Genomic DNA, 12,014 nt, shown 5'->3' with positions numbered 1-12,014 from the left:
CTCCCCTTCCTTAGTCCAAGCTTTCCTCCCCCTTTTCACTCCTATCCTCCCATCTCCCTCCTACCATCCAGCCTTCCTCCATCTCTTGTCACTGTTTAATAATATTGATTTCCCGTACCCTTTTTATTTATGTAGATAGTTCTTTCTTACCACTCTGACACATGTAAAATGTATTTTTTTTCATTTGTTTTCTGTATTTTATCCAGTTTTGAATCTTATGTTATGTAAATCCTGTATTATACCCACACTCCTGTAAAGCGCTCTGATACCCTCGGGTCGAGCAAGCGCTATATAAAACCTTTAAAATAAATAAATGCTCTTTGTGTGCAGGTTTGTTGCATTGTGAATGGGATGGTAACATGCACATGCTCACATATATCTATTTGCACACCTGCAAGTTTTTATCATTTGATTATTTTCATCTTTGAGCACAGAAGAAGATGATGGGAGGAATACTTGAAATTTATCTAACCACTGGTAACCTCTCGGGTTAGCATCCCAAATCATTATTTTGCTCACAAGACCACCTCAGTTTGGACCCAGCCATATGCAAGTCAGCCTTTACCCTGCTCCTCATGGGAACAGTCCAGTCCAAACTGCCGGGCCAGGCGCTCCTTGAACTGAAACAATCAAGAATGGTTTCACTCTGATAAGCACCCATCAGTTGAGTATAGCTTGATTCCTGTGGCATAGTGATCAAGGGACCCACATCCAGGCATGCCCTTTCCACTTACTGAGAAAATACACATTTCATAATGGTTCTGGGAGACGAAGGAGATTATGAAATTCATGATTCAGGATGACATTTGTTTCAGAAGTGAAAGTTGCCAAAGCTGGGAATGTGAATTCCGTGTGTGAATCAAAATATAATGTACACTCTACAATATAGGACTTCTGTAACAAAACATAAACATCTCACCCTCTGTCTTTTATGAAGTACCCTCTAACCTAGAGAGGTGCTCATGTGGAAGCGTACAATTATCTAGGGTTCCCAGGTCACTTTCTTGATACACTGTGAAGTTATGGATTGATCATAGCACTCTGTATGGAATGGTACTTTGTTCCATACGCAGGCCTACGTGTGATAAAAAATAGGGGATTCCATTTCAATTTGTCTGTGAGAGCTCAAGAAAAGCATGTCCATCCACATGCAGTAGTGGGTCCGATGACCCCATGTTGCTCCTATACAGGTCTTTGTGAACCTTTAGGTGGGTGATGGTGCTGTTAGTGGGCACACTCTGAAGAGCCTCTACTATTGACACAGGGACCAGTCTTTCCTTTCTAACATCAGGAGAAAGGCATGAGTGGTGAAAACCTTCAGGAAAGTTGGAGAGCAGATTGCAGGAGAGATAAGTTCCGGCAAACAGTCCTCGAATGAAGATTAGTGCTGAAATAATGTAAAATAAAGAATGGCAGACCTTCTATTGCCGGGAATTCAACTGAAGTTTCCCTGATAAAATCCTAGACCTTTTGAATGTACTGAAGTGTCTTCAGTGGAACACCCACACTCATGAGACTTAGGACCAGATTTTGTGTTTGGTGAAGGGATTACGGGGGTACTCCACCTACCAAAGGTACAGGTGTCCATCAGCCTAGCAGACATCTCCAGCATTTCAAGGAAACGTTATCACAGTTCTTCCTGTACATTTATTGAAAGTTTGACAGGTGGCATCATTATGCAGTCATAAGTAAAACTTTCAAATTGTATTTTTCAAAAACAAAATTAATGACCCGCTCATGGGAGTTTCCTCCCATGACGTGTCGTCATTTTGCAGTTTTCACTGCCCCTTACACAATGAAAACTTGCCTTTTGTCCGCCCACTCAAAATAGAGCAGGTAGACACAATTTCAAAACCTCCAATGGCCATTACTCTGTTGGGCCTTTGGAGGTGTACGTCGATGGCAGAGACACAGCAGTTTCTGCTGTAGACATACTGAAGCACAGCCTGACTCCAAATGAGGCTGATGACCCTTCAGTTTGACAGAGAGGGTAATCCATCTTCCATTTTATCCTTCTTCATATCCATTTCTATTTAATTATTCTTGGACCTGGATCTCCTTCTAATCTTTCGATTCTAAACCTCATACCACTATCTTTGAGTTGATATGTGCAATCAGCTTTTGGGTTTCTTCACATTCGCACTACCTCAATGCGTGAAATCCTGTTCTTTCATATGTCCTTACTACATGCATATGCTTTCTCTAATTTGTATTCTTTTCCCCCTGTGTCTTCCTGCCTTCTTCATGTCACTCAGGACCTGGAGCTATCCTTGATCCCTCACTCTTAGTCTATAATCACCCGCTTCTATTGCACTGAGCAGTGCAATGTCTGGAAGATCTGTCTAGTACCCCCTTTCTCACTATTCCAAGATTGTTGAACTCTCACATTTATCTTTTCTCCTGTGGACAATTGCTTGTATTATCTTCTTGTCCTCCCTTAGTATTTTCCTTCTGATGTTCAACCCATATTCATCTCCTTTATCTGCCTTATTCTCAGACCGTCACCAACTGTCCACATAGGTGCCTTTCTCATTTTGCTTCATTTACAACCATTACACTTACGATATTCATTTCAAATCCTCCATTAATTACAAATGCGTTCATGGCCCTGCGCCCCCCATCCCTGAACCCGTCTCACCATCTACTCTCAGCCCATCAAGGCATCTGTTTCCCATCACCCCTTCTTGTATTCCATCCCACTCCAGATCATTGTCGTCACTGGATTGGAACACTCTCGGTCTCTCTGCACTGCTTTGACTCTCTGGTCTGTATATCAATCTTCAGGAGCATCTTCTTTCTTCTATCCTTTGCTCCTGCTTGCCTGTGATGCTGCATTATACTTCACACCTACCTGTATCGCTGTTCCATTTTAATCTGCACAGTTGTTGAAAGTATGAGAAAAAGTTCCACTTGAGCTCCAGAGCTGCTGTCCAGTTGTCAAACTAAACCTCATACGTTTCTCTTTCAATCTCCAAAGACACCTCAGTTGTACAATATCAAACAAGGTTAAATTTTTATGGGATCAGTTCTTTTCTACTCGTAGATTTCATGTATTTTGTGTTGCACTAGCATTTGTATCAATTCAGTGCATTCTGCGCTGAAAAAACAGTGTAAGTGGTACCATGCTGCACACCAGAGAGCGCATTTCCTCGAGTTGATTTTGCTGGCGCTCAAGTAGTTTTCCTACTGGAGCGGCAGTCTTCTGACCGTGAACAGTCACGACTGCCGTCATCAGAAAAATCTTATTGGGTTTCCTCTTGGTGACTGGAAATCACACTAGGGGATGTCAAATCTGGCTTGCCAATTTATCTTCCTGGAGCTGCTTGCGAGAAAAAATCCACCACATGGTGATTGACAGACTTTGGTCGGACCTCCGTGTTACAAGAGTACCATAAAGTTGCTGAAATTCCACCAGTTCTGCCAGCGAAATGGAATATTTCGACCACCCCTACTTATCACCCATGAAAGTATCCAGGCACTGAGTAGGTGAATGTAGGCGTATGGTGAGGCTGGGCCTGAATACAGGCAGTCTCAGTGGTCCCGCAAAAAGACTTATTGAATACCAGATCTTCAGATTCTTGCAGAATTTAAGTGGTGAGGAGGAGGCCCTGGTGTGTTAGGGTAGGTCATTCCAGATTTGCCGGCTTGGTAGGAGAACAATCAACCTCCCGGTCTGATTCTGTGGATGCGGGGTGTGTGTGCAAGTGAGAGTGATACTGAGGAAAGTTGCCTGGTGGTTTGGTGGGAGTGAAGCTAGTGACTGAGGTATGCAGGTCCCGTGTTGTGTAGTGACTTGAATGCATGTGAGAAGTTGGAACGGGCAGCGCTTCTGGATGGGGGTCCAGTGGAGCTTTCTGAGAAGTGGTGATGTGTGGGTTCGATGCGTGAGGTCACGGACGAGTCTGGCAGTGGCAGTTTGTATGGTTTGAAGTCTATGAAGGAGATGGGTTCAGATGCCTGCGTAGAGTGCGTTGCCATAGTCCAATCTGTTTGTGATTAGGGTCTGCATGATGGTACGTCTGGTGTCCAGTGGGAGCCACTTGAAGATTTTGCATAACAGGTGGAGGATGTAGAAGCAAGAGGAGGCGACAGCATTGACTTGGTACTTAATGGTGAGGTTGGTGTTCAGGGTAAGGCCTAGGTTCCGAGCATGGTTGGTTGGAGTGGGCTTGGGTACAAGATTGTTGGGCCACTAGGTGGAGTCCCAATGTGAGCTCTTATTCCCAAAGATCAGCACTTTAGTTTTGTCAGTGTTGAGCTTCAGGTAGTTTCCTTTCATCCAATTGTCCACACTGGTCGTGCATTGTTTGAAGTTTGTCTTGGTGGTGACGGTGTCATCTGAGAGGGAAAGAATGAGCTGGGTTTCATTGGCACAGGAGATGATGTTGATTCCATGGTATCTGCTGATGTTTGCCAGAGGAATCATGTACATGTTGAAGAGTGTGGGGCTGAGTTATGATCCCTGTGAGAGTCTGCGGATGAGGTCTTTGGGTTCTGAAGTGAACTGCGACAGCCTGACTCTTTGTGTTCTTCTGGAAAGGAAGGAAGCCATCCATTTGAGTGCTGGTCCCTGTCTTCCAGCTGTGCGTAGTCTGATGATAAGTGTGTGGGAGATGGTGTTGAAAGTGGCGGAGAGTTTGTGGAGGATGAGGGCTGGCGGTCTTCCCATGGTCAAGGATGGTGCGTATGTCATCTGTGTCAGTGATGAGGGCTGTTTCGGTGCTGTGGTTGTTTCAGAAATCTGATTGTGAGTTGTCCAGGAGTTTGTGGTTGTCTAAGTGGTGGGAGAGTTGCTGTTGATCATCTTCTCAATGACTTTGGCTGGGAAGGGGAGCAAAGTTGCCGATATGTGTTGGTTGTTGCTGAGTACTTTGGGATCCGCTGAAGATTTTTTGAGGAGGGCGGTGACTTTGGCGTGTTTACAGCTGTCTGGGAAGGTGGCTATCTTCAGTTAGGTATTAATGATGGAAGAATTAGTGCAGTGCTGATTGTGGCTCTTCACAAGTTGTAGGTATGGTCTGTGGGCCCCCCTGAGTGGACTTTCTTCACTAATGCTGCACTGCCCTCAATGGATAGAGGGTTCCATGCTGTCATTTTGTAGTCTGTAGTTGAGGAGGTTAGCAGGCTAAAAAGATTGATGTTGGGGTGGCTAGGGTTTGAAGTTGCTGTATATCTTGGTGATTATTTTTGTGGAGAAAGTCTGAGAGGTTGTTGCAGAGGTCTTGTGTAGGGGTTATGGTTTGGATTGTGGCTGTTTGGTTGGTGAATTCCTTGACAATGGCGAAAAGTTCCTTGCGGTTGTTGGAACTAGATTTGATTCTTATGGTCAGGGCTTTTTTTTTGGTCTCTTTTACTTGATTGTGATAGTGTCTAAGAGAGGCCTCTTAGGTGTTTCTTGCAGTCGTTCCTCAGGTGGTTCTCTATTTCCTTACTAAATGTTTACAAACTCACTTGTATTCTCTGAGGTCAGTGTTGTACCAGCTAGATTGTTTGTTGGATCTTTTGGGTTTGGTGTTTTTCAGTGGCACCAGGGTATTGGTGCAGGTGATGATCTAGTTTTTGAAGTTGTTTGTGCCATTGATTAGTTTGTTGGTTGAGTCTGGATTGTTTAGTTGGAAGGCGTTGAGCCATTCTGTTTCTCTAACTTTCTTCCAGCAGCAGCTTGGGGTGTTGCTAGACGATGTAGGGGTGGTTGGTGGCCCTGTTATGTGGGAGTGTACAATGGAGTAGTCAGTCCTTGTGAGTGCAGTGATGTGGCTGACTTTAACCTCATCGCTGGAGGAGAAGATGTGGTTCAGGGTGTGTCCGGTGATGTGTGTCTTACTTACTGTTTTAATCATTGCACATCCACTTCTTTTCTCAAGCTCAACTCTAGGTGCCATCGCTTTCCGGTCCGCTGCAGCATCAGTAGCTGATTGCGCGGAGAAAGCCTTTGGACCCACTTCCGGCAGGGGGGCGGTTAGTGTACTAGTACACTCGGCCATAAAAGCCGATGACGGGCCGGGCGCGGAAACGTGACTGAATCCATCCAACCTTACAGCTGTTGCGCTAGCCATTCCTGATAACTTCAAACTGATTAAACTTCACAGAGGACCAAAACTAGGTGGTGGCATTTCCATAGCCTTCAAAAATACAATTAATGTAACATGGATTACGACCACTATCTCTGATTCCTTAGAGAGGGGTATTTTTAAATTAAATCTCTCCGCTACCAATACCTGGAACGGAGCGCTGATCTATTGCCCTCCAGGACCCAAGTCTAATTTCAGCCAACAGCTGGTGGAAGAATTAGCCACCCACGTCTTAGCCTCAAATACATTCTTACTCCTAGGTGACTTCAATTACCATGGAGAAGACCACACTAATTTCGAAGTCACTAAGCCATTAGCGGACCTGGAAACACTAGGACTCTCCCAACGAGTCAGAGGCCCCATGCACATAGCGGGCCACTCACTGGACCTGCTGTTCTCTAACACTGAACTTCTAGAATGTATGGTAACAACTCCCCTCACTTGGACAGATCATTTCTTAATTACTTTTCACATTCAGTCTCTGCATCCTTCCATCACAAACAGTGATAGTAGACCGGCTCCACATGCCTACAGACCATAGCATCGACTTACTCCTGAGGCTTTTAGGGAAGTTTTCCACCTCAGCCTGCCGCAAAACAATCCAGAGGTCACTAACCTACTGGAGTACTTCAACACCCCCCTAACCAAAGCCCTGGATGATACAGTCCCCTATAAAAACCACTGCCCCTCCAAACACCGACCTTTGGCCCCCTGGTTCTCCTCCGAGCTAAAACTAGAAAAACCAAGGTGTAAGAACCTAGAGAGGCACTGGCGTACAAGCAAAAAGCCTCAAGATAGGGACCTTTATAAACAAGCCCTGTCTTGCTATCATCCTAATAATAAACTTGCAAGGCGTAATTCTATCATTAATCAAATTGAACAGGCTTGCAACTCCCCTAAAGTTCTTTTTAATATAGTTCACGACTTTACTACCCCCCACCCTGAATCCCAGAAACTGTGTGACTCACTGGGCAATTTTTTTAGGGGAAAATCTCCCACATCTATGCAAAATGTTACCTCCCTTCTTTGTCTGGGGTAAGGACTACTACTCCTGATGGGGATCAGCTGAAGGAGTCACCCTACATCTTGGGCAGTTTTGCACCATTCACCCTGGAGGAAATGTGTTTCTCTCTAACAACAGCTAAGTCAGGCTTCCCTTTGGACATCTGCCTCCCCCCCCCAAAATAATGTCTCTGCTAGCCAACTACCTTGCCCCGATGATCCTAGAGATCTTTAACTGCTCGTTGAAAACAGGCTCCATTCCCTGTGAGTGGAAGATGGCATGTGTATGTCCTATCCTAAAAACACCCACCCTGGACCAAAAACCCCTTGCCAATTACTGGCCTATATCTTTGCTACCTCTTCCGGGCAAACAGTTTGAAAGTCTAATCAGTTTGAAAGTCTAATCAACTACCAACTAGTTACCTATCTAGAAACCACCCAAATCCTAGAGTCCTCCCAATCTGGCTTTCGACCAGGCCATAGCACGGAAACGGCGCTCCTGGCCGTGACTGAGTCCCTGCGCCGTAGCTGCACGCAGGTAACCCAGTAATGCTTGTGCTGTTAGATCTCTCAGCAGCCTTTGATACAGACTCTCACACGAGGCTGCTGGAAAGGCTGCGAGAGATCGGCATACAAGGCCGTGCACTAAAATGGCTCCATTATGTTATGAAAGATAGACACCAAACTGTCATCATGTGCCCATATTCTTCTAGTAAGACAATCCTGGACAAGGGTGTTCCCCAGGGCTCCTGCTTGAGCCCTACTCTATTTAACGTCTATATGGCTCCCCTTGCCAGGATCGCCAAGTGTTTTGGCCTTGAAATAATCTCATATACGGATGACACCCAGTTGACGTTTACATTTGACTCTGACCTGATAGCAGCAAAAAAACTTTTCACCCTGGGCATGCTAGCCATCTCTGATTGGATGAACAGGAATTATCTCCAATTAAATGCAAGACAGAGATCATGCTGTTTGGGAAAGCTTCCCCAATTTGGACAGATGATTGGTGACCTCATCAACTGGGCTCCATTCCTGTGATCAAACAAGTAGTAAAAAACCTTGGCCGGAAAATAGACCAAGCACTAACGATGAAAGAGCACATCTTGGCCACCTCCAGAGTATGCTATCATAACATGCGCCTTCTGCGCAGAATATTCCCCTACCTTCCAACCTCTGGCCGTAACACTCTAGTCCAAGCCTTAGTAATAAGCAGGTTGGACTACGGCAACGCCCTCCTAGTGGATGTTAATGAGATCCTAGTTGCCAAACTCCAGGTAGTTCAAAACACTGCAGCCAGACTTGTTCTGAATTGCCCTTACGGCACGACCTTGGCTCTGTTGCTGAGGGAACTGCACTGGCTGCCAGTGAAGAAAAGATCCTGTTTTAAGATCTGCTGCCTTACCTATAATGCCCTAAAAAGGAAAGGCCCCTTATATCTGCAACAAAAAATGAAAACATACACCCCAGGCCGTTGCCTAAGATCTTGTGATAAAGCCTTATTGTATGTTCCTCGCATTTGTCTGACTCTACTACTGGAACAAGCTCCCGCTCCATGTCCGCACATGTCCGAACTACTGCAAATTTAGGAAACTTCTCAAATCCCACCTATTCTGATCTCCTCTCCTCCTCTTCGATCCCTGTTTCCGCAACAGCGCCGAGATGCCCCTGGGTAAGTTGTGCGCTATATTAAATATAAATAACACAACAATGTGTTCAAGCTGCTGTAATCTGAATAAATACATAAAAATGTAAAGACAATATGCTATGAAATCTGTAACAACATACAATCTAAGAAATTCCTATCATCATAAAAATTGGCAAATATTCTAAATAAATGAGAATTTTTATTTATTACGAGAGAAAAGGAGAAATAGAACAAGTAAACTCTAAGGAGAAGGGGAAAGATGGATGCTGAATAAGAGGGGAAACGAGGAAAAAAGAAATAGAAGAGCAAATAAAGCCTCATTGAAAAGATTCAAAAATTAATATAACCTCAAACATGGGACAGTTATTGGAAAGGTATAAAGAATCGATCAGAATTATCCGACCCTGTTTAGTTTGCACCTTTCTCCTGGCTCGTCACAGACTTTAACTTCGCGGTCGGGATCACAGAGTTTCTATAATTCTCTCTCTTTCGCTCCTTGCCACTTTTATCTGCTTTATATTCAACTGCCAGTTTCTGATTTATAGAGACATAGACCCTCTGACAGCACCCGAGTTGTGTTAAACAGCATCCACTATAATCTCCACACATAAGCATATCTTTATGGATTTAACCTCATCACTGAAAGTTTTATTCAAAGCTTTTCATTGCAGGGTGCATCCGGATGAATTGTGTTTCCTTGCAGTAATGTCCATTTGTGAGACAGATTTTGCTAGACAAATGGAAACTGAAATAAGTTCCTTCCATGGCAAGGAATTGCGTCACACTGTCCTGTAGGAGCTGTTTTGTTGCAATAAAATTTGTGTCCAAACGGTTTTCTTTTAAGGCCTGAAAAAATGCTAACACTTCCTTTGGTAAAGATGTTGATGGAGCAGAGTAGAGAAGGTTTTGTGTGTACCACGTTCAGACCAATCACCCCCCCCATAACAAAGTAATATATTAATTTTGTTTGCTGTGTATTAACCAAACACACACATTAGATGAGGGAAATGCTCTGCATTAACAGGTTTGATTAACATATTAATTAACAATGTAAAACGCATGTTTAATCTATTTTGCGCATTTAAATCGTGTAATAGTGCATGTCTATGTTGTAGTGTACATTGTGCATTGCATGCTGCTTTTGCTTAATTTTAAATAGAGAATTGGATAAATAAAATAGAAAAATAAATAAATAACATAGCCTGGGTGAGAGAAGTCGTCGAGGAGGTCAAGGGTTAATTAAGTAGTTGGGGTTTTAGTGCTGGGTAGGAAGGTTTTAGTGTAGGAAATCTTTAGAATTAAATGCATGTTTTTAACTATGGTTCACTGATCCTTCATTTTGGAATCCTCTGTCAGTTACATGACCAAGGTTTGATTTTTAACCATTTTGAGAATAATGAAATGAATGCAAACCTACATTTTCTCTTCATGACTTTTATTAAACAGTTTCTTAATTTATGTCCTGAATAAATGGCAATGCTCAAGTGAAAATTAATAGTGAGAGAATAAATGATAATTTCCTTTATGCAAATGAAGTACATAAAATCTTTTAAATGATTTCAGGTGTTCGTAATTCTTTTAGAGTCAATTAATTATGCAATTCAATATATTGTTGTAGTGAGGTTAAGCTGATCTTGACAATCACCATCAACCAATTCAACTAATTTGGTCCATTGACTGAAGTGGGAGGAGTGCCTTGATGTTTAGGATTAAGGATCTGTAGGTGATAGGGTGTAAATGTATATTATGTAAATAACTTTTCCTTCCCTATAGGTTATAAGGTGTTCCCCTCACATGTCCGGCGCTTGAATTATTCATCCCTCCTGTGTGTGCAGACTGCTGTGGAAGTAACGTGTGAGTGTTGGTGTTATGGGCCCCACCAATGACTGCATGTGTGAATGAGCTAGTGTGACGTTGGGTCTGTGACGCAGGGAGGATACCAGTACAGGTTATTTTCCCCGTAGCCAGGGTTTTTTGCGCTGGATCAATGTCTTAAAAATGAATTGCTGTATACTTTCAATTTAAAGTAATGTGCCACATCCTCTCAAATACCTTTTTCTGTAAGCCGGTTGCACAGTTTCTAGGTGGATACATTTCCCCAAGGCCATTGTCACACAGAACCACCCTAACGCGCCGAGCTCAAGTGGGCTGGGTGTGGGCTCATGCACAGCAAAAGGTTTATCGATGATGTGGATTGTGCTGCGTCAAGCTTCCTGTGTCTCTCATTTCAGACTCTTCCTGGCTCCCGGGGCAAGGCGCTGGATCAACATTGACGGCAAAACCATGGACATCACAGTGAAGGGCCTAAAACACCCGCACCGCTACGTTCTTGACGCTGCTCAGACCCACATCTATATGCTGATGAAGAAGGTCTGTTGTACACTTACTCTTTATGCATAACAGACCAAGGGGCATATTTACTATTATTTCACACAATGTGACACAGCAGAGTAACTTGCTTAACTGCGTTGCATGAAAGGGAGACATCAGTAACATGCCTGCCAACTCACATGATGCGACCGTGTTTCACACGGTCCTCCGGTGAAGAGCTGATATCACACAGTGGAAGACAATGTCAGTTAGAAACCACTGCAGAGAGTGTTTCCAACTTACCTAGTCTGGAGGCTGAGCATAGCTAATGCCCATTGGGATTGCACAATCTCCCTGGGACATCAGCTGCATCCTTAGAAGCCTCTTTTGTGTTTTTAGGTTTCGGCTCTAGACAGCGCATGCACTGTCTAGAAAGAGACACACGTTGTATATAATTTCTGAACTTCAGCCCGCCTACAGTCTTCCCATTTGCTGGCTCCATTGTCACTCTCCTATACTTTCTCCCCATTTTACCATGGGTATCATTTAATGACTGTTTTAGGAACTTCTTTTTTCTTTGTTTTAAGAGCCCTCTTCAGTTCTTATCTCATCACATTTGCTCAGCATTCAAAGACTGAGATTAAATGTCAGATGCTGTTTTCACAGGGCGGCTGTTCCCTACCTCCGCCCCTTCCCTCATCTCTGCTTGCCCCCTTCGTCCATCATTGTGGTGACTCAGTACGTGGGGTGCCGCCATACTCAGAAGCGGCAATGTAAGCTTTAGAGTTGGACAGCTTGCCGTCCTCACATCCACTCACGCTGTGCTTCACAACTGGTGCAAACATGCAGTCCAGTCTTGTTTTTTTTTTTTGACAGGACGTTACAGCTCTTTACATGAGCACCTGATTACATTACACAAGTTCAGATTCAGGCACAGGGTGATTAACTGATTTGCCAATAATCACAGGATGTTGAGTTAATGC

General features: G+C 43.8%; 1 protein-coding gene across 1 annotated transcript in view; it reads left to right on the top strand.

The window, feature by feature from the left end:
• Positions 1-12,014, top strand: part of RGS9 (regulator of G protein signaling 9) — a 714,724-nt gene that overhangs the window by 520,465 nt on the left and 182,245 nt on the right. The window contains exon 15 of the mRNA XM_085617281.1: positions 10,953-11,091. Within this exon, the coding sequence (XP_085473407.1) occupies positions 10,953-11,091 (139 nt within the window). The remainder of the gene's footprint in view (positions 1-10,952; positions 11,092-12,014) is intronic.

This window comes from Triturus cristatus, chromosome 7, assembly GCF_964204655.1.
Source record: "Triturus cristatus chromosome 7, aTriCri1.1, whole genome shotgun sequence".
NCBI lineage: Eukaryota > Metazoa > Chordata > Amphibia > Caudata > Salamandridae > Triturus > Triturus cristatus.
The sequence above is the reverse complement of the archived record's forward strand: the minus strand, read 5'-3'. Positions and strand labels throughout refer to the sequence as shown.